This window comes from Lissotriton vulgaris, chromosome 2_1 (assembly GCF_964263255.1).
Source record: "Lissotriton vulgaris chromosome 2_1, aLisVul1.2, whole genome shotgun sequence".
In the NCBI taxonomy this organism is placed as follows: domain Eukaryota; kingdom Metazoa; phylum Chordata; class Amphibia; order Caudata; family Salamandridae; genus Lissotriton; species Lissotriton vulgaris.
Window position 1 is genome coordinate 220,000,138 of NC_141687.1, and position 23,554 is coordinate 220,023,691.

Genomic DNA, 23,554 nt, shown 5'->3' on the forward strand with positions numbered 1-23,554 from the left:
GACCTTGGCTGCTAGATCTGGATCATTTATTCACCTGAAGAAGCTATCAATGCTTGATGCGCAGATGTGTGCTAGAATTATGAAGCCAGAGATTAAAAATACATTTGGTTACCGAAGCTGATCCAACTTAAGTAACACTTTCCTTTTTTTCTTCACCAACATTCTCATCTATTCACTATGAGTGTCTGATCGTGATTGTGAGCTTGAGTGGTACATATGGTTTATATTTAAGAAAAGATATCTCCTTCTGAATACTGAGTTAATATACACATTCAAAGGTGTTTATCGGGACCTTGCTGCTGTACTAAGTTTTACTGTGTTATGTTTTCACTTTTGTTATTTTCAATTGTTAATAAGATACTTGTGTGTGAAAGAGTTGACTTAATTATAATAGAGGGTGCACACCTCGATTTATAATATTTTTGTTAGTAGAGAAAATATCTTGTGTATGATTTAAATTTCACTGGACAACATATGCACTAAATTGTATCCCGTAACTAAAACATTGTCAAGACACAATGCAGAGACCCTTAATTCAGTCGTTAAAGTCGGGTTCCTACAACCTTTATCAATCTGTTCATTGAATTAGTATTCATATTGGGGATTGAGAGACTTTGGGTATGGCTTCAAGGCACGCCATCCATCACGGTGGTTCTTTAAAAGTCAAACGGCCAGATTCATGAAGCTCAATTGCGCTCGCAAAGGGCCAGATTCTCAGAATCTGGCCCTTTGCGAGCGCAATTTTTGCATTTGGGATTCATCATCCCATATGCAAAAACCGGTAATAGCGAATTTGCTACTTTGCGGGGAATTACATTTAAGGAATCTCTATTTGAGATTCCTTAAATGCAATTCATCATCCATTCTTAAATTGCGAATTCGCAATTTCGGGCCGCTATTTACCAGAGGTCAAACCTCGTGGTAAATAGCGAAAACTCAGAAAAATGCTTTTAAAAGCATTTTTCTAAGTTGCATGTTGCACACACACATGTCATTTGGACATTTGTGTGCGCAACACCAATGTAGTTTACCTTTCAGGGGTGCTACAGGGTGTCCTTTGGACACCCCTAGCACCCTTGTAATCGCATCCTTATTTGCGATTAGCAAATTGCTAATCGCAAATAAGGAATAACTCCCCATTCATTCCTATGGGCCTTTAGGACCATAGGATTGAATGGGGAGTTATTCCTTATTTGCGATTAGCAATTTGCTAATCGCAAATAAGAATTGTGTAGGAATCGCTATTTATTTTACGATTCCTACATGAATCCCATTTTGCGAGTCTGTAATAGCGATTCCTTATGAATCGCTATTACAGACTCGCAAAACGGGTCTTTGATGAATCTGGCAGAAAGTAAATTGCATCTATTGCGGCTACTCCTGCAGTAACCTTTTAGGTATTATTACGTGCAACCTGAGTCTACTCCAAGCATATAAAATGGGAATATTAGGTTGCTATAAATATACACTTACAACAAATAAAGAACGATAACCTCTTTGCGCTATTTTCTATAACTGCTTCCTAAAATCATAAATGCTTTTTTTAAATCTGTCTAATTATTTATTTGTCGGATGAAAATTCCATCTTCAGTTTTCATGAACAATAAAATGTCTGTTTAATTTTATTGGTAATTCACAAGCAATAATAAAACATACCATTTTCAAAACTCGATTAGGACGAAATATATATGTCATCTTTAGAATAACTTCCCTGAGAAATTGAAATTATAAATATGTGATGAGAAAACAGGATCAGCATGGTTTATTAATTAACAGATAAATTCATAAACTGAAGTGCATTTTTCACTAAAACAGGTGACTGTGAGGAATGTTGCTGGACTGGAGGGCAACTTCAGTGTTAAGTGCCTCCAGGATTTGCCCGACTACTGAAATGGAAATCATATTCAATTCAAAGCAAGAGCAATGTTATCGAACATGGGTCTCTTAATTAGACTAGCAAATTAAGTGCTCAAATATTTTTCACAAAGAGGCAAACAATCATTCACAAACGAAGGAGAAAAAGACATGGGAAATACCCAAAGACAGCCCAGTTATTAAGCCTAAAGAGGTGGACAAGCTCCATCTACCACCCTCAATACAGAGGAGGGAGCACAGCAAACAGCTTTAAATAACAGAGCAGAACAGTACAAAAAACATCAGCAGAGTGATTTAAAAAAATAACTACCAGCTCAAAAAGGAACAAGCATTGGCTTAGCCAATAGGTTTTGCCTTTGGGACATTATAAGTGTTTAGCCATGCAACAGTGGATGTTGTTGCACCAAGGGTATTATGCTGCATAACTAAATACTGATAGGGTCTCAAAAGCGAGACCTTTTGGGAAAGCCTTTTGTGACGTTATAAGTATTTAGTTATGCAGCACAATATCCTTGGTGAAACAACATCAACTGTTGCATGGCTAAACACTTATAAGGTCCCAAAAGCGAGACCTATTGGCTATGCCAATGCTTGTTTTTTCTCCTTCCTGGTACTTGTAGTCTTGATTAACCATTATATATACCCAGGTCTAAAAGTCTAGGACCCAGTGAAATCAAAATTATACTGGCGTGAATTCCATAATTTACAGAATTCCGCATTACGCATGTTCTGCAAAATTGCAGAAATTATATCATGTGATTATGTGCTGTTTACGACATAATTCTACCACGAGGCACGTGGGAATAATGTGAACAGCCTGAACACGCTCGGCTGTTGCTCACACCAGCCTCACACCACTTGTATTTCGCGCTATTGTTTGCCGCAAAATACATCCCTATCTCCCGAAATTTCACATAATTACACGAAAGTAAACAACGTGAATTTCGCACAGCCCTATTAAAGTACGATAATGCAAAGAAAATCTGATTGAACGTGAGTTTATCTTAACTTTTTGAAACTGAACGAGGGGCTCAACCTCGCAAACACTTATTTTATTTGTAGCCTTTTTTAATCCACAAGAAGATTACACTCAAAACAATGCTATGTCTCAGATGTTGCCTTTGTTAGACTTTAACGCCTGTGGTAAGTGTCAACATTTGGTCCTACTTCTATGTCTAGAGCTGTCCTGGTTTTTGTTTCTAAAAATCATGTCACCCAATAATACCATCTTTTTTATTTTTTCATCCCACCTAACTACTGTCATTCCAAGATACCCCTTGAGTTATACTCACAGATCTGTAAAATACAGCCTTACATTCTTTTGTTTTTACAATGTTGTTACAAGAATTTTGGTGTCATACCTGCGCATCATTTTATCACTGTCTGATTAGGACAAAATAAAAAATAATAAATGCAGTGGTTTGTACCAAGAACAACTTATATACCCCAAACCAATACAACAATTTAAATTAGAGCCTGAAAAACAAAGAGATACTATAAACAAGCATTGGTAAATGTGTTAGATTTCACCTAATTCATGTGCATCCCTTATACTTTGTAATAAGTAAACAAGTATAAGTAAAAAGTGAGGCATTCTGATGCCCTCTTGGCATTATTAAAACATATATAAACATCCCAGAATAATAATAGAAATATAAAAGAATAGGATAAGATTCATGAAGAATCGGTAAAGGATGAAAAGTAAGAGGCAAGAGCTGTCACAGAAGGGTGGAGTGAGGGAATAAGCCAAACATTAATCAAGACAGTGGCAGAGATAGCAAGGGGCAAACTAATGATGGGGGGATGGGTAACAAGAAGGAGTAATAGAAAATGCAGGAAAGGGTAAAATGAAAGAACACAAGCGGAGGAAAAGAATGAAGCGAATGTGCAAAGAGTGTACTTAGGATCAGATGTCACTGTGAGTTTGTGGCAGGAACAATAATGTTATATAGAACCATCTTCAGCTATTGCAAGGCATCTTCTGGATGGCAGCCATTAAACGTCGAGTCAGCAGCAGGTGTGAGGGCTACGAAGACAATGAGGGCTGGAAGGAAGAGGCAACAGATGCAGTCCTTGGTGTGCTGCCAGACGAGGCTGTGGCACATAGTAGTGGGTACGCAGGGCCACCCAGTCTCAATTTTCATACCAGCGACCCTTGTAAATGCCCAGGTGTAAGTAACAAGATGTGCCTGGCTTCACTCACCTCATGTGTAGCCTGTATGCCTTTTTCAGGACCTGGACTCTCAGCAGTATCAAGGCCTGGGAGTAGACTCATTCAGCATCTTCTGCGTACCCCGGGGATAATCAGGGGCACGTCTCAAACAGGGAAATAATAGGAGGCTTTGTGGAGGGCGGGCTTGGCTGAAAGCAAGTCTTGGAGCACGATGCTTTCTAAGCCTTGTAAGTCTCATGTAGATCTCAAACAGGGAAATGATAGGGTACAGGAAATAACTTAGAGGTTTTGTGGTGAGCGGTCTTAGCGAAAGCAAACTTGGAACGGGATGCATTCCCTTGCGGGAGCGAGCAAACATATGTTGCCAAAGCTCACTTCAGCAAGGGAATCGCCAAAAGTGCACGCATTGCCATTGAAAGCAATGCAATGCGTGCACGTTTTTGGCTGAAAAGCCGAAGCGATTTAATAGGTCTTTTTTCTATGAAGCGCATGCGCGCTGGGTAGGCGAGACCTAAAAATGAGGCTAAGTACCATCTCCATAAGGCAAATGATTCCAACCTCCACTCCAAAGAGGAAGAACATTTTCAGTTGGCACCCCCTCAGTTGAGCAAAGACTCCACATGGCATGTTAAAGGAAGATAAAGGAGCACAGTGTACAACTTTAAAGAGGAGGAAAGAGTTTAGTAAGCACCCCAGAGTTGTCTTAGAGGTGACAGGGACCCTAACTGACATCTACAAACTAGAAAAGAAGGCCCGGCCGCATTCCAAAAGTAGAAAACATAACTCACCCGGGAAGTGGTCAGCACTAGTGCAGTGCAATGGAGTCGCTCCGGAGGCGAACGCCATGCATGATCCCAGAGATGTATGCACAATGCAGAGTTTGTAGGCCTAATGGAAAGAACATGAGCGATGTTCGGTGAACGACAGAGGCCTCCGACTGTTGTGTAGTCACCTGCAGAACAGCTGCTCACCACGGAGAAAGAAGACACCATCTGGCGGGTCATGGTGAACATTGGAGCTGGTGGCCTCACATAGAGCTATGCGCGGAATGTCTGTGTCAGACGATAGGGGGCCGCACAGGGACATTTAAGTGACACCACAAATTTAGCAGAAGAGAGCCCATAAAGACAGATATTTTAAGTAGGTGTGGAGCCCCATAGAGCCATGAGGAGTACCATATGGATGTACTTGAGATAACCTGTTTGCCAAAGGGAGGAATGGTTCCCTGGGCTGCAGGAACAGCGATGACACGATTCTAAACTGGTGACAATCCACAGACATACACAAGGTGGTTGTTAGTGTAGTCGAGAGGTGGTGTTGCTTAACCAGATACCTGGATCTGTGGCTGTATTACCACATCTCAAAGGATTGAGTCACTGAGTGTTTTTATATTGTTCACAAGATCCTGGGGTGACTTGGGGCAAAGCCTCCATTTTACCAGAAAGCAGTTCAGAAAGTCAGTGGAAGAACTATTGAACACAGGCAAAGGCAGGTCCCATGAAGAAAGGAGAATAAGAAAAATTGCATCATGATCTCTGCCTATGTTGGCACAAGCGTGGGCCTTAAACAGATACTGAAACAATTAGACAAGTAGAGGACTTCTCAAGCAGCAGAAATTGATGGCGACATAGGTTCTGGGGGTTCCTGAGGTTCTTCTGACTATGATCATGAGACTTCATGAGTTAACCTATGCAAAAATCCAGTGGGGGTTATGGAAAGGACACTGCTGAATTTCCCGTTGAGCGCGGGGTTCGGCAGGGGTGTTCAATGACCCCAACCCTGTTCACCCTATTTATCAACGGTATTGTCCCACGTATGTTATCCCAGTCAGTGGCTGCTCCCTCTCTTGCAGGTGTAAAAGTTCCTATTTTAATGTTTGCGGACGACACATTAATTTTATCCAAAACCCCAAGTGGTTTACAACATGCATTGGCCATCTTTGATACCTTCTGTGTGGATCACGGCTTGGAGGTGAATGTGTCTAAAACGAAGCTCATGATATTTAATCCACATCGTAGTTTTAAGTCCAAAATCGTCATGAGTGGTCGTCCTCTTGATGTGGTAAATTCATTCACCTACCTGGGGATCCACATAGCGGATAACAATAGGTGGTGTCATCATATTGATATAGCAACTCTACGCCATAAACAATTAGCTGGTGTTATCAATCTGGAACATAAGAAGTCTTTGACTAAACCAGTTAAACCAGCTTTGATGATTTATGAAGCCAAGGCAATCGGGTCTGCGCTCTATGGGGCAGAGATGTGGGGTTATGAAAATTTGAGTGCGCTCCAAATTTCTGAGAATAAATTTTTGAGGTTAATTACTGGTACCCCGAATAGCACTCCATTACTGCCCTTGAGATACGATCTTGGCAGGAAGCAAATTGTGGACTTAGCCAGACTACGGCCAATCTTATACTGGCGTAGGCTCTGGACTACCCCTGAGCTCGCCCACTATGCGGAAGGATTTACTGACGTTATCCAAGCAGACTGTTTCCATAAGATTACTTGGTTTAAAAAGCTAAAACTGATGTTGTTTGAGCTCGGGTTAAGTGAGTTGTGGTTTGACCCATCAGGAGCATTATTTCCGTCTAAGTCAATCTTAAAGAACATGTATTGGGAATATGTTGCTAACATCAGTTTGAGTAATTCTAATAATGGGTCCATGGCTGTTAGTTTTCTGGAGGTCAAATTGTTTCCTGTATTTGAAATGTACTGGGATTTTATATCTAAACCCTTAGACAGGAAACTTTTGTTCCAAATGAGAGCTGGTTCACTCCCCTTAAGATCACTAACAGCAAAATGGGGCTCTGGAGGGTCCACTATCTGCCCTGCTTGTGGCTCAGGTAGTGAATCTCTCGGACACTTTTTGTTTTCTTGCAAAGTGTATAGCGTTCCTAGACGAGTCTGGTTGGCACCTATGTGCAGAAACCTTGGTACCACATGTAGTAGAGTTGCGTTGCGTATTTTATGTACAACTTCCCTTACATGGATCATAATTGCCACTGCAAAATACCTTGGGTGGGCTTGGATCATCAGGCAGAGACTGCTAGTAATGTAACTATTCTCTGCCGATGACAAGCAGAGATTGCTAGTGAATTGACTATTCCCTGCTTATGTATTGACAGTGTCTCCATGAAATGTATATTAAGGTTTTTAACTTTGGTCATTTAAAATCAAGATTTTAATAATGAACTTTTACACCTTCTTAATTGTTTATTAACATTGTGGTTTGTTTTATATAACGGTTTTATGGATTTGTAAGTGCTTTGTATTTTCTGAGTATTTGTACATTTAATTGCTTCTTGATGTGTTTGTATGTCTTGCTTTTATGAGTAATTACTCGAATAAAGCACTTTTGAATTGAATTGATGGCGACATAGAGAAGAAAATCCTACCTGCTCACAAAAGATGACCTCCTTGTAATGTATCTAAGACATGCAAGACGAGTTGTACAAAACGTTTACTGACCAACTTAATGTGGCCAAACTGGACATGACATATCAAAAGACCTAGAGGTGACTGAAGATAGAGACTGCCAAGAGGATAAATGGGAGTTCTGCATTTGAGGCTGGTGCTGGAGAAATAAAGGAGCTGGGAGATTAATATGATGACCTTGAAGATTACTCCAGACATCATAATGTACAGATTAGAGGAGAGAAGGAAGTGTCAGAAGGAGAGGACATTGAGGAGTACTGTCATGCCTTGTTTCGCCTTATCCTTCATGATCAGGGTATAGGCCCTATTTTAATACTACAAACCCATAGTTCTGGGGGCCCAGCAGACTGACACAAGTGGAAATGGAGAGATTGCCTGGTGAAACTAGCCTCTTCATTAGTGAAGGATAAGGTTCTCCTGGAAGTGCAACAATTGGACAATGTATAATATGAAGTTGGTGTGATCCAATTGTTCTAGGACCTCTCACAAAATACATTGAGTAGGTGGAGAGCACTACTGGTGGTCATAAGGGAACTGAGGAATAGCCAGATCAAACTTAAATGGTTCTTTCCATTTGCTTTTGTATTTAATCGTAACTCAATATTTTGAAATCACTGGTAATTTAGCATCTGAGGATATGGTGGACAGAAAATGAGATGGTGGTCTCGATGCCAGCTCGAGGAAAACGAGACCTAACTGAAAGGGAGGCATAACATGAATATTGTTGTGCTGCTAGCTGACTCATAACTTACAAGACTACTGGAGATATCAAAACATAAGATGACAATGTGCATATCTGATTTGGTTGAAATTGTATTTATTTATTTAACATTTATATGGTGCAACGAATCATCCCCAAGGGGATCTCTCGGCGCTTGGCAGCACACTAGCAGGACCCTCGCCCACTCAGACCCCCTAAAACATTCAGGTTTTTAAACATTTCTTGAAGTGTCCCAAAGAGGTGCCGCGGCGGATCTCTTCCGGTAACCTATTCCAATGAAAGGGGGCAAGATAGGAGAATGCACGCCCTCCCATTCTTGATTTATTAATTTTGCAAGGAACTAATAGGTTCTGATTTCTTGACCTAAGCTGGCGACCCGGGACATAAGGCATTACCTTTTCCTTAGGTATACTGGCCCCAGGCCTAGACTTGCCTTGAACACAAGTGTAAGAAGTTTAAACACCGCTCTCTTTCTGATGGGCAGCCAGTGCAAGGATTGCAGCAAGGGTTGAGATGGAGAACGTCTAGGCTTGTTCAAAGCCATTCTTGCTCCAGTGTTTTGAGGTACCTGGAGCCTCAAAGAAAGCTCTTCCCTGGCTCCGACCAGTAGTGTGTTGCCATAATCCAGCCTGCTCACAATAAGCACCTGGATAATGGTCTTACTTGCGTCCAAAGGGATCCAAGGAAATACTTTTCCTGGCATTTGCAGAGTCCCAAAACAAGTGCTCAAGAGTGCCTTCACGTGATCTTCAGACAGTAATTTACTGTCCAGCAGAACTCCCAGGCTCCTAGCCTGCTTTGTGGGGGAAGGAGACTCCCCCAGTTCAGAGGGCCACCAGTCTGTCGTCCACAGTTCCTCCACCTTCCCGAACAGGAGAATCCCCATTTTGTTGGAATTTAGCTGGAGGAAATTATCCCCCATCCAGGTAGCTATATTCAACATTCAGGTCTTAAACTTGGTTCAGGTGACAGCGGCTTCCGATTCGAATGGGATTATCACCTGTTCGTCGTCCGCATACAAAATCGTCTCAAAACCGCAAGCTCTTAAATTGACGGCCAGAGGAGCCACATATATGTTGAACATGGTGGGGCTTAGGATAGACCCCTGGGGAACCCCCTTGTCGGATGGGGTGGTTGCTGACACAAATGTGTCTAATTTGACACATTGTGATCTATTTCACAGGAAGCTTTGCAGCCAAGCCAGCGCTAGGCCTCCGACACCAATCTCCCGCAGTCTGCAAAGCAGAATACTGTGCGAGATGGTGTCGAAGGCCGCAGATATGTCCAGGAGCACCAGTATAGTAGGAGTCCCTCTATCTTAGGACATCCTGATGCTATCAGTAACTTCCATCAGGGCTGCCTCCGTGCTGTGGCCCGCTCGGAAACCTGATTGAGATGGGTCCAGCAGTTGGTTTTGTTCCAAATAGTCCGTCAGTTGTTGATTAATCATCTTTTCCATGACTTTCGAGCAGCATTGAAGAAGGGAGAATACCTATAGTTTTCATATCTGCCGGATCTGCTGACACTTTCTTCAAGAGTGGTTTGATCAATGCTCTCTTCCACTTATTGGGAAAAGTGGCAGTGTCCAAGGAGACGTTACAGACGGACGAGAGCGAGACAGCTAAGAACGTGGCCAGCTCTGCCATGATGAAAGGAGGGGCGCAGTCTGACTCTGACCCCAACTTTGTTGCTGCAAGTGCCGCCCCAACTTGCTCTGTAGTGATGATGGAAAATGAGTCAAGCTTAGGTGATGAGGGGTCCCACCACTCCAGCATAGGCCCCCTTGAGGCCTCTCCTCTCCCCAGGTTAGGTCCCTTTGGGGCCTCTCTTCCCCCCAGAGAGTTATAGATATTGTCTATGTTCTCTCTGAAGTGGGTAGCCAAGTTATCACATAGCTCTTGCATGTGGGGAGCCGCTGCGCCACTCACTATAAGATTAGTAAACTCTTTTAATATCTTAAAGAGTTCCTCTGAGGAGTTTTTAGCCTCCCTTATCCGCAGGCCCAAATGTTCTCTCCTGGCTGTTTTACATCCACCTAAATAAGCTCTATGTGGCAGGTTATATGCCAGTTTGTCCACAGGACATTTAGTTCTCCTCCATTTTCTTAACCATCCTCTGCAAAGACCCCTCTCTGCTTTAAGCTCTTCCGAGTACCAAGGTGCAGGCGCCTGTTTCTCTTTTACTCTCACTACTTTCAGAGGGGTGATGCTATCTAGGACGTTCCCAACCGCATCCTCCCATCTTTCCAGGGCCTTATTGCTTTCTAGGCCCACCTCCTCCGAGCGGGCTAAAAAAAACGTGCCGAATACTTCCGGCATGACTTTCCTACAGGCCTTGCAAAGACCATCCCTGCCTAGGGGCTTCTTTACGCCCTCTGGCTGACTAAAAGAGAATCTTAGGGCCCAATGATTGGTCGAAGTTAGCTCCAGAGGTGATTCTACAGAGAGGAGTGGGACATTGGTAAAAATGGTGTCCAGGGTATGTCCTGCAATATGAGTATGCTCATGCACTCTGGGAAGGAGACCCAGCGATTCCATTGCTGACAGGAGGGACCTAGAGTCTAAAGGGCATATGTATCAAGCCCTTTTCCTGTTTGCAAACGGGCCGATTCTCAGAATCGCTCCGTTTGCGAACTGGAAAAGGCCGTTTGGGATGTATCATCCCAAAAGTGTATCGCAAATTAGAGAATCGCTAAATTTGTGATTCTCTATTTTGCGATTATGTTTCAGGAATCGCAAATTGCGATTCCTTACATGAAATGTATGAAGCACCTAAGTTGTGCGAATTTGGCATAAGAAATTGCATATTACCGCCAACTGAAAGTTGGTGGTAATTTGCGAATTCTTTTGCTTTTTTCAAAGTGCCATGTGCCACACATACATGCCCTAATGTACTTGTCTCACTTGTTGGAGGCCTTTGTTCAACAGCAGGACTTTGTTGTGCCTGGTTGGCTCACTTGTGGTTAGGTGAGGGTTGTGAAGTCGGTATCACAGGTAAAATATCTGTAAACAATCATCAGTCTCTATCCTCAAAACGCCATTGCTCTCTTTTCCAGGGAAGAACCCATCAGCCATTGACACCAGTATAGTGGGACGCAGTGCGGGGATGATCGTCATCACCACCATCCTCTCCATCCTTCTCGCCATCTTGCTGGCACTGATGATTGCTGTCTTAATGTCTGGATGGTAAGCAATAGGCCTCAACATTCCTTAACTCAGGCTAGAACGTGTGTAGGTATCTCATCCTTGTTTTTAATAATGGCGCTATGGGTCATGCGTTATATGTGACAAGGGTTAACCCAAAATAAGTCGCTGGGACCTGGGTAGCTATCGATATGAATAGAGGGGTCCCAGTGAGGGAGAGCAAATTAATTAGAAAAACAATCAAGTAAATCTCATAAACAAAAATACCTCTATAATGTTTTATTCACATTATAGGAAAACGAGCATTATTGAGTATTCAGGAAATATATACAATTGTGATGGTACAGGTGCCCCATGGGGAAGGAGGGGAAGTGATGTAGTGAAGGTAAGGTGAGGAGGGTTCTTTTGTGACAATAAAAAACACGATCTTAATCCAGTAATATTGGGATACCAATGTAAAACAATATACAAAGCAAATGATTACTTAATGACAGAGTTTAAAGAAACATGCCCCCATGTCCATCATGAAAACGAATGGTGGGTTGAACGGGGCTGTCGGAGGGACGGGCGTCGACGTTTCGACCCTAATAAGCAGGATAATTAGGATTCCTTGCGAGTGGGTCTTCTTCAGGACGGGCAATAAGGAAGGGGCAGCCAACCTAATATTAAAAAGGGAGGGGTAAGTTAATTTTATAATGGACAAATCTCGATCTGGTTTTAGTGGGTAGGGTAGACAAAAAGGACGTACCTGAGTACATCAGTATGGGGATGAAATTAATCCCAATGAAGGTCGGTGACACGAGTTCAATTACCTTAAGAAGGAATCATATGAATAACCATTAAAATAGTACAATGATGATCAAATCCAGCATATTGTAAGGATATAATCAGGGACCTACTAATGAAGTGAAATCCGGAATACCCATATCAGATCCATTTGCTGGACGGGGGCCGCTCGAACAATCTATCAGAGAGGGAACATCATTTAGATACAGGCCACTGGGAGCCAGAGCTCGATTGCAGAGTTAGGTGAAAGCGGGACTTACCGAGTGGGTTTGAAGTCCGCTCGAAATGGTGAAGACACGCTGAATATATCAGGTGAAGTGTCTATGGGGTAAATAGACAAAAAACTGCGTCATTACCGTAAATCGTTATGAGGCAGTGGATTTTACCTCACAGAGTTAGGGACATTTGGGTCAGCGCGCTTACCAGTCGGCAAAATGCTCGGCGTCTTAATCGGGAATCCTCGAGGCGGCCGAGGAACTTCCTGGTATCCTAGAAGTCATGGCAACCAAGGTCACGTGTGATGGACCTGGAAGACAGACTCACGGGGTTGATCCGTTACCTAGGTAACCGGAAAGCTATCGTCAGGAAACACAAAATACTACGATGTGACCCGTTAAAGGCTACGAATTAGAAAACTGAGATTGTACGTTAAGGGGCAGCAACATTATCAAAGAAATTATTAATGTCTGGTCCCATATAGAGTAAGTTGAATAAAATCCGTAGTGATTAGAGGGGCACATAAAACAGTAGAGGTGACTACCCGGTACGTTCGAAAATGACCAATTGAGTCATACTTGGAAAATAACATTGGTAGTATAATCATATTGTCATTGCACAATAAATACGTGAAAAACATATAGCGAGCAACTAGTCGGGTGGTAAATCAACAGTCACGTATTATGATGTTTGCCATACTGCGTACCTATCACATGATGGTAAGGCAGTTAGTGTCAATATTTGATAATCAATATAAAAAGACATGTTGAGTAAACAGTTGTCAAAGACCTATAAGAGTGCACCCAACTATGTCATTAGCAGTCATTCTATTCTTCAACATCATACCGCGTACCTGTCACAAGACGGTATAGGCGGTTACCCACTGTGTGTGTATCAAACTAGAGTCATATGTTGGAGAAAGAAAACATAATACAATGGATGCGTACATTACAGGGTCAGTAAATAATCTCACCATTGATGATTATGCTAACGGGTCACTGCATGATACAGAATTTTAGTAATGCTAATTACAGTAAGGTGGCAAGTTGTGAGAATGAACTATCATGTTCGTTCAACCCTGATTGGATGGAATCAAAGTAAAACATCCATTTCAGTTCCCTGACATTCAGTATGTTGGAAATATTGCCCCCCCCTGGGACCAAGATTGATTTTCTCAATCACGGTCCAGTTTAGACTCTCAGGTGGGTGTTGAGCTGATCTAAAGTGTTCAACTAGTGGTGCACCCAACACTTCACATCTAATGCGGCTCATATGTTGTAGGACCCGCTGTTTGATTTTCTGTTGGGTTTGTCCAATATAGATCAAATTACAGGGGCAAACAATCGCATAGATCACAGTTGATGTGTTGCAATTGGTTAGAGTCTTCAATCGGATTTTCTTCGAGTTGTGCACGAATTCTTTTGTCTGTATGCAACAATCACAGGCTTTGCACTGACCGCATTTGAAGTGGCCAGTAGCTGGTTCCAGATTCCAAAGGGATCTGATGGTCGGCTCCTCCCTCGTTGTCAAGAGCGAACGTACCACATAATCCTTTACACTCTTCGATTTCTTGAAGGCATGTAGTGGGGTGCCAGGATGGTTGATGTCATCCGCGACCAATTGCCAGTGATGGTTGACGATCTTTTTGATAAGATTGCTTTTGGTTGAGAAGGTCGTCACACATACAATACGGTCTTCCTGTGTGTTATTGAGATCCTTTGTCTTTAGGAGCTCCTCACGTGGGTAGAACCATGCTCTTTTTCGTGCTTTGGTCACGAGTCTTTTGGGGTAGCCACGGGCTTTCAAACGGTCAGCAAGGTCTTCAGACTGTTGGAAGTAATGTTCTTTAGTGGAGCAATTTCTACGGACACGTAAAAACTGGCCAAATGGGAGATTGTCTCGAAGAGCCCGAGGATGGTGACTGTTGTATTGAAGAAGGGAGTTCCTCTCAGACGGTTTTCTGTACAATGTGGTCAGAAGTTGCCCCTGGTGTTGGTAGATAGTAATGTCCAAGAAATTAATACTCTGGTTATCAGATTGAATGGTGAACTGTAGATGCTGTGATTGTAGATTCAGCCAGTGATGAAATTCATTAAGTGTGGCAGAGTCTCCTTTCCAGATTATTAAAATATCGTCTATATAACGAACCCAGATGTGGAGATGGTTGTTAAAAGGATTGTTGGTGTTCAGTATGGTATTATCCTCGAAGGCTGCCATATAGAGAATGGCTACATCCGGGGCAAAGGTAGCCCCCATTGCCACCCCCTGAGTTTGCAGAAAGAATTCATTCTTGAAGGTGAAAAAGTTCTTAGTCATTGCAATCCGAAGTAGGGATATAATGAATTCAGATGGTACTCGCATGGGTGCTGGTCTGGATTCCAAGTATCTCATAATTACTGTTAGGGCTTCCTCCTGTGGGATGCTAGTATATAAGGATACTACGTCACATGTAACCAGTAATTGTTCCACAGGGTCAAAGGGTAAGGTTTCAACTAAGTTTATCGTTTGTAGAGTATCCCTTAGATATGTTCTGGTCGCCTCTGCCAAGGGTTTGAGAAAAAAATCAATATATCTACCTAATGGTTCTAATATGGAACCACACCCCGAGACAATCGGGCGTCCAGGTGGATTGGACACATCCTTGATGTCTTGAATCACGATGGCACCGCCCTTGTCGGCTGGTTTGATCACAACCGATGAGTTCTTGGCCAATGATTGTAGAGCGTCCATTTCAGTTTTGCTGGTATTGTACCTCCTGAATGAACAAGAAACACGTGCATTGAACAGAGGACTATCATATGTCCCCACAAGCAGACCTGACCCCTTTACAGTTCGCACTGAGCTGTACAAATTTTTCAGGAAGGTCAGACTCAAGTATTTTTTCAGAAATGCGGGCCCGTACACTAACCCATCCTGTACGAACCTAAGGGTCCCTTCAACCTTTGTTCCACCATCACGCACCATGACCAATAAAATCCTGGCCTATGAGGCAGTTGTGTGGAGGGATGTGAATTCGACTCTAATGAATCATACTTACACCAGGTACAATACCAGCAAAACTGAAATGGACGCTCTACAATCATTGGCCAAGAACTCATCGGTTGTGATCAAACCAGCCGACAAGGGCGGTGCCATCGTGATTCAAGACATCAAGAAGTACAAATTGGAGATCCAACGTCAACTAACTGATGGGATTAGTTATCACAGGCTACACTCTGATCCCTCACAAGCAATAGCCCATGAGATCTTGGAAATCACGAAACTTGGACTGGACCTCGGTTTCCTATCAAAACTTGAATTTGATTATCTCAATCAACCTCACCCACGGTTAGCAACGATATACACTCTTCCTAAAATCCATAAGGATATGTCCAATCCACCTGGACGCCCGATTGTCTCGGGGTGTGGTTCCATATTAGAACCATTAGGTAGATATATTGATTTTTTTCTCAAACCCTTGGCAGAGGCGACCAGAACATATCTAAGGGATACTCTACAAACGATAAACTTAGTTGAAACCTTACCCTTTGACCCTGTGGAACAATTACTGGTTACATGTGACGTAGTATCCTTATATACTAGCATCCCACAGGAGGAAGCCCTAACAGTAATTATGAGATACTTGGAATCCAGACCAGCACCCATGCGAGTACCATCTGAATTCATTATATCCCTACTTCGGATTGCAATGACTAAGAACTTTTTCACCTTCAAGAATGAATTCTTTCTGCAAACTGAGGGGGTGGCAACGGGGGCTCCCTTTGCCCCGGATGTAGCCATTCTCTATATGGCAGCCTTCGAGGATAATACCATACTGAACACCAACAATCCTTTTAACAACCATCTCCACATCTGGGTTCGTTATATAGACGATATTTTAATAATCTGGAAAGGAGACTCTGCCACACTTAATGAATTTCATCACTGGCTGAATCTACAATCACAGCATCTACAGTTCACCATTCAATCTGATAACCAGAGTATTAATTTCTTGGACATTACTATCTACCAACACCAGGGGCAACTTCTGACCACATTGTACAGAAAACCGTCTGAGAGGAACTCCCTTCTTCAATACAACAGTCACCATCCTCGGGCTCTTCGAGACAATCTCCCATTTGGCCAGTTTTTACGTGTCCGTAGAAATTGCTCCACTAAAGAACATTACTTCCAACAGTCTGAAGACCTTGCTGACCGTTTGAAAGCCCGTGGCTACCCCAAAAGACTCGTGACCAAAGCACGAAAAAGAGCATGGTTCTACCCACGTGAGGAGCTCCGAAAGACAAAGGATCCCAATAACACACAGGAAGACCGTATTGTATGTGTGACGACCTTCTCAACCAAAAGCAATCTTATCAAAAAGATCGTCAACCATCACTGGCAATTGGTCGCGGATGACATCAACCATCCTGGCACCCCACTACATGCCTTCAAGAAATCGAAGAGTGTAAAGGATTATGTGGTACGTTCGCTCTTGACAACGAGGGAGGAGCCGACCATCAGATCCCTTTGGAATCTGGAACCAGCTACTGGCCACTTCAAATGCGGTCAGTGCAAAGCCTGTGATTGTTGCATACAGACAAAAGAATTCGTGCACAACTCGAAGAAAATCCGATTGAAGACTCTAACCAATTGCAACACATCAACTGTGATCTATGCGATTGTTTCCCCCTGTAATTTGATCTATATTGGACAAACCCAACAGAAAATCAAACAGCGGGTCCTACAACATATGAGCCGCATTAGATGTGAAGTGTTGGGTGCACCACTAGTTGAACACTTTAGATCAGCTCAACACCCACCTGAGAGTCTAAACTGGACCGTGATTGAGAAAATCAATCTTGGTCCCAGGGGGGGCAATATTTCCAACATACTGAATGTCAGGGAACTGAAATGGATGTTTTACTTTGATTCCATCCAATCAGGGTTGAACGAACATGATAGTTCATTCTCACAACTTGCCACCTTACTGTAATTAGCATTACTAAAATTCTGTATCATGCAGTGACCCGTTAGCATAATCATCAATGGTGAGATTATTTACTGACCCTGTAATGTACGCATCCATTGTATTATGTTTTCTTTCTCCAACATATGAATCTAGTTTGATACACACACAGTGGGTAACCGCCTATACCGTCTTGTGACAGGTACGCGGTATGATGTTGAAGAATAGAATGACTGCTAATGACATAGTTGGGTGCACTCTTATAGGTCTTTGACAACTGTTTACTCAACATGTCTTTTTATATTGATTATCAAATATTGACACTAACTGCCTTACCATCATGTGATAGGTACGCAGTATGGCAAACATCATAATACGTGACTGTTGATTTACCACCCGACTAGTTGCTCGCTATATGTTTTTCACGTATTTATTGTGCAATGACAATATGATTATACTACCAATGTTATTTTCCAAGTATGACTCAATTGGTCATTTTCAAACGTACCGGGTAGTCACCTCTACTGTTTTATGTGCCCCTCTAATCACTACGGATTTTATTCAACTTACTCTATATGGGACCAGACATTAATAATTTCTTTGATAATGTTGCTGCCCCTTAACGTACAATCTCAGTTTTCTAATTCGTAGCCTTTAACGGGTCACATCGTAGTATTTTGTGTTTCCTGACGACAGCTTTCCGGTTACCTAGGTAACGGATCAACCCCGTGAGTCTGTCTTCCAGGTCCATCACACGTGACCTTGGTTGCCATGACTTCTAGGATACCAGGAAGTTCCTCGGCCGCCTCGAGGATTCCCGATTAAGACGCCGAGCATTTTGCCGACTGGTAAGCGCGCTGACCCAAATGTCCCTAACTCTGTGAGGTAAAATCCACTGCCTCATAACGATTTACGGTAATGACGCAGTTTTTTGTCTATTTACCCCATAGACACTTCACCTGATATATTCAGCGTGTCTTCACCATTTCGAGCGGACTTCAAACCCACTCGGTAAGTCCCGCTTTCACCTAACTCTGCAATCGAGCTCTGGCTCCCAGTGGCCTGTATCTAAATGATGTTCCCTCTCTGATAGATTGTTCGAGCGGCCCCCGTCCAGCAAATGGATCTGATACGGGAATTCCGGATTTCACTTCATTAGTAGGTCCCTGATTATATCCTTACAATATGCTGGATTTGATCATCATTGTACTATTTTAATGGTTATTCATATGATTCCTTCTTAAGGTAATTGAACTCGTGTCACCGACCTTCATTGGGATTAATTTCATCCCCATACTGATGTACTCAGGTACGTCCTTTTTGTCTACCCTACCCACTATAACCAGATCGAGATTTGTCCATTATAAAATTAACTTACCCCTCCCTTTTTAATATTAGGTTGGCTGCCCCTTCCTTATTGCCCGTCCTGAAGAAGACCCACTCGCAAGGAATCCTAATTATCCTGCTTATTAGGGTCGAAACGTCGACGCCCGTCCCTCCGACAGCCCCGTTCAACCCACCATTCGTTTTCATGATGGACATGGGGGCATGTTTCTTTAAACTCTGTCATTAAGTAATCATTTGCTTTGTATATTGTTTTACATTGGTATCCCAATATTACTGGATTAAGATCGTGTTTTTTATTGTCACAAAAGAACCCTCCTCACCTTACCTTCACTACATCACTTCCCCTCCTTCCCCATGGGGCACCTGTACCATCACAATTGTATATATTTCCTGAATACTCAATAATGCTCGTTTTCCTATAATGTGAATAAAACATTATAGAGGTATTTTTGTTTATGAGATTTACTTGATTGTTTTTCTAATTAATTTGCTATGGGTCATGCAGCAATATTTCCGGTTCTGGGAGCATTTCACATATTCCATGGTATCTTCGGCTACAAGGAAGAATCACTGCAGACCACCCATATGTTTTTTTAAGTAAAAAAAAAAAACTTACAGCTCAACGTCAGAGTTGAGCATCATGCCTGAGGGTGATGGAGTTGGACCCAGGGGCTGGTAAGACTGGCACATGCCTGGACTGAGCTATCAATGTGCAGATTTCCCAAGAACCCTCTGGCCTCGCTCCATTTCTGCAGCGCAGATGGCGTTTCGCTGTGGAAAGGAAATGGAGTCACTGGGAAGCTGGAAGGTCTGCGCTCCTGCAGTGCTGCATGTGTGTTACCCTCATACAGGGGTGCCTGCTTCAGTTAGTCCTAGTGCATGGGTACCCTCATGCCCGTGGTTCTGTGAGTTCTTATGGGAGCCTGTAAATGTGTTGCAATGTTCCATTTTTGACTCTTTTGGTGTTCTACAATATTGAAGTTTTACTATCAAGCCGAATTTACATCGACCCCAAAATATCAGTTACCAACATATGATGAAGAGAAGTTGATTTGGAATAGACAATAGGAAATCTACCCTTCCCCATATGTGCGTTCATCTGTAATATGTTTTGAGTCTGTGCCTACTGTCAGTGCATTAAGTGTTACAGCAAACAAATGATGGATGGAATGCTGACAATGCAAACATTCTCCCCCAGTCAAAAGATCTGGGTTAAATCCATCGTTCTTTTGCGCACTATGCCATCCCAGTTTGGATCCAGCCATATGCAAATCAGGCTTGACCCTGTGCCTCATGGGATCAGTCCAGACCGAACTACCGGTTAGAGGTGAACCTAACATTTGGTTGACTCTGCCTGGGAAATAGTATCTGTCAGAGACGCAAGTGGCATGGATGTGCCTCCCTCTGTCCTGTTTACCATTAATCACATTCACAGCACCAATATAATTAAAACGAAGGCCAAGGTACCCTGGTGGTGCGTTTAGAATATGTTCTTTTCACTGTTACTGTCTAAACAAACTGCACTGTTAATACTTTTTGAGAAAGTTAATCACTTTGGGTAAGAGTGAAGGACTGAGTACCTGCAGCTTATCCTGTTTACCCAGTGAGGGCAGGCTGGGCTGCCACTCAGACATCACCTCTATGTCTTCAGAGTGCTGATCCCTTTTACATAATCTTTGAGACACACACTCCCCGGCAACACATCTGTAAAGCTGGGTTGGCATGGATTACTCGGAAGAAAAGATGTTGCTGCCCCTTATCTCCTGGTGGCAGATATCTAAGTGTGACAGGCAGCAGGGGCGGCCTTAGGCATGTGCAAGCTGTGCACCTGCACAGGGCCACCAAACCCCAGGGGCCACCATGCCAATATATATCCTTAATATAATAATCCTCTGAGGATGGATACATATTTGCGTGGTGGCCCCTGGCAGGGATTTGGCAGCCTCCGGCTCTGTTCCACTTCCAAACACCCTGACCCCCCCTCTTCACTGGCCTCCGTGCTCCGCCCCACCCGGACCCCCTCTTTCGGGGCCCCCTCTTCCGGGGCCCCGTACCTACGCTCCCTGCCCAGGGCCACCATGAGCCTAGAGCCGCCCTGCAGGCAGTGGCGCCACAGACTAGGGCCAGTGTATGGTTGTGGGAGAGTTAAAATGTTGGTTTAATCACACCAAACCATATGTATTTTCAGATGTTTCCATTCTAGAAATGAGGCATGACTATCTATGCGAGTCAAGGAAGTTGAAATAATCCCTCTGTCTTCCCTAAACTATACCTCTTTTAAAAATGTGAGCATTAAGAGCTTTTAGGTAATTCAGTGCCATGTGAAACGTGAATGCAAGCTGCTGTCGCGGTAATAAGCTGAATGTCTACCTTTCTCTTGCAGGAGAGAACTTTGCCAGCGTCCCACGTTGGTGCGCACTGGTTTCTACAACGTGAGTCGCTTTGGACCGCCTTTTGGATCACCTTTTGGATCGCTGAGAATCTCCTCCTACAACACCCACCATATACCACAAATGAAGGCCGCTGAGGGCCGAGCGGTGGAATGATCGGGCCCCACCAACTGCTCCCGGGTCTAGCCTGGTCTTGAGTCCTACTACTACCGTCCAATTCATTGATCCGAGCTGCAAACTTGCTGAACAGTTTCTTCAGTGGAGCCACTGTGAGCTGGTTCACACAACCAAACAAAAAGGCGAGTCTTTCTTCTGTTTTGATTCCGCCCCCCCATCATTCCTGCCTGCAATGCTCCCCCGCTACTCTGTAGCAAGGGGAGCTGTCCTTTACCAATGCACTACTTACTGTACCTAGAGCATGCTTATATTAAGCCAGCAAATCAAAAACGGAAGATCTCAGAATGTCGCTACAACAGGATTTTCAAACAACTGCATAATTTGGCAAGGAGATAAGTAGTGCATGTGAAATATGCCTCAGAAAGAATACACAAGTGACTTGTATTGGTCTATAATTGCTTCTTTGACACATAACTGCGTATCCTCAGAACACCATGATTCAAGACTTGGGCTTGTCTCTTACAACTCAATATTATCGGACATATAAATCCATTTTGTTCGGTGGAAGCAACTCATTGTGAAAATTCCCAGGAGCCTTCGGATATCAAACGAAAGCCCAGTAATGGAACTAGGCGGCAACGCTCTGTATGAGGGACTGACTTTTTCCTGCATCAAGGAACAGCTGCCATGATTGTCAAGAACGGGAAATGGGAAAACAAAATGGCTGCTACCTTTCACCTAGTTCTTGTTCTGCTTTTCGACATCCTTGACTCAGAATAGAATCTTGCAACAAGATCTGGTCCGACAAGTTAGGGATATTTGACAATGCCACTTTGTGCCATGCAACATATGGATTTTACATCCCATTGAATCTGTTAGGAGATCTTCAAACACAAACTCCCAATCAATCTACTGCATATCGAGTTGGTGAATTGGCTTTTGGAGGGAGAAGATCCTTGCCGAGTAACCACACAAGACATACTGCTTTCACTGTAGATCCCAAGATGTGAGTGACTGCAGTGTCACATCACTCTCTTTAAGGAGATTTGGTACATAGAGAAGTGCAATATTCACTTTCGTTTGTTGGGCGTAGATGCCTCATCTTAAATACCTGATCAGAGTGGTCTAGTTATTTCTCCTAGGGCCAATAAAAAGTAGCTCAATTTCAGACCAACGAGGTGGAGTCATTGTGATGACGCTCATCACAACAGCTCTTGCCCTGGCTAGCTTACCATGGATTCTTTGGCTCTGGGTTAACTTGTGATGTGGCTATAGAGAGGCTTAAGTCACAGCCTTTCTACTCAAAAGATGCTACAACAAAATAGACAACGTTTTTGTGACCTACCCAGGGAGACACCTTCACCAGGTGACAAGCCACCTGGCCTGTGGCATGCTGACATCTCCACATAGTATGTTCTTTTGCCTGTGGCTCAGGGGGAGATAAAACATTTTTTGCCCTCAAATTATCTTTTTTTCTTTGACATAATATCTCTGTTTGAAGTCAATGACACTCTTACTTTGACGAGTGACTGCACTGTTGGTTACAAATTCCTGGTTTTGTTCATCAACGCTGAGTTAGTCACACATTAGAGAAATTCTTATATTAGTCAATCAGGACTTGACTTTTCTCCTTGCCTGTAATTATCAGAGTCAAAGCGGAGAGTGGTTTCATGGGACGTGCTGTATAATTAAGGAGCCTGCAAAATCTATGACAGGTCTGACATGAGGGCAAGGGAGGGGTTTAAACCAAGAACAGACAGATCACCTGTCACTGTGGTGATTCACTTTGATCTGATCATGGGCCGACCCCCCAGTGCACACGGTCGAAACAGGTAAAAATAAGTCTTTGTGGGACTGGTTCAATTTAATTTTACAAGGTGGAATCTGCAAAACTTTGGAGACTACCACTGTATTACAGATACAATGCCTACAGAGAAGTGATTTAAGGTCTCTGCTATCATAAAGTGATGAGTAGCAGTGGGATCTCACGAGAAGCACTTCTATTCGGGTCAGGAAAACTTAAAATCATGGTGCCCTTGTTGGACATTGATAGTATTCTTTCATATTCGACAATGCTAAAAGGTCACAGTTAAATTCATTCCAATTGTGTAGTGGCTTGTGGACTATTGACTGATGCTATTGTGTGTTCTTTCTTCTCAGCCCAAGTACTCTGAGCATGACACAGGTGAGAGTGTGTCAGACTGCACTGCATCCCACATGGATATTCGAGGAAAAGGAGAGCAGTGTGTTGGTTTATTGAAATCTTCTCACTCTGTCTTCTTTGATCAAAGTGGTGCTGCCCTTCATAGGTTACCATTCTCCCACTGCCAGTTCAACAAGTTTGTCTGCCACAAAGAACTTGAGTCTCTTGAAGGGAACTTCCAAATTGATTCAAGTG

General features: G+C 43.1%; 1 protein-coding gene across 1 annotated transcript in view; it reads left to right on the forward strand.

The window, feature by feature from the left end:
• LOC147729872 (uroplakin-3b-like) overlaps nucleotides 1-21,565 on the forward strand; it is a 53,416-nt gene extending 31,851 nt beyond the window's left edge. Inside the window, exons 4-5 of the mRNA XM_086958515.1 lie at nucleotides 11,265-11,394; nucleotides 21,033-21,565. Of these exons, the coding sequence (XP_086814641.1) occupies nucleotides 11,265-11,394; nucleotides 21,033-21,195 (293 nt within the window). The 3' untranslated portion in view covers nucleotides 21,196-21,565. The remainder of the gene's footprint in view (nucleotides 1-11,264; nucleotides 11,395-21,032) is intronic.
• Nucleotides 21,566-23,554: the final 1,989 nt, after the last annotated feature.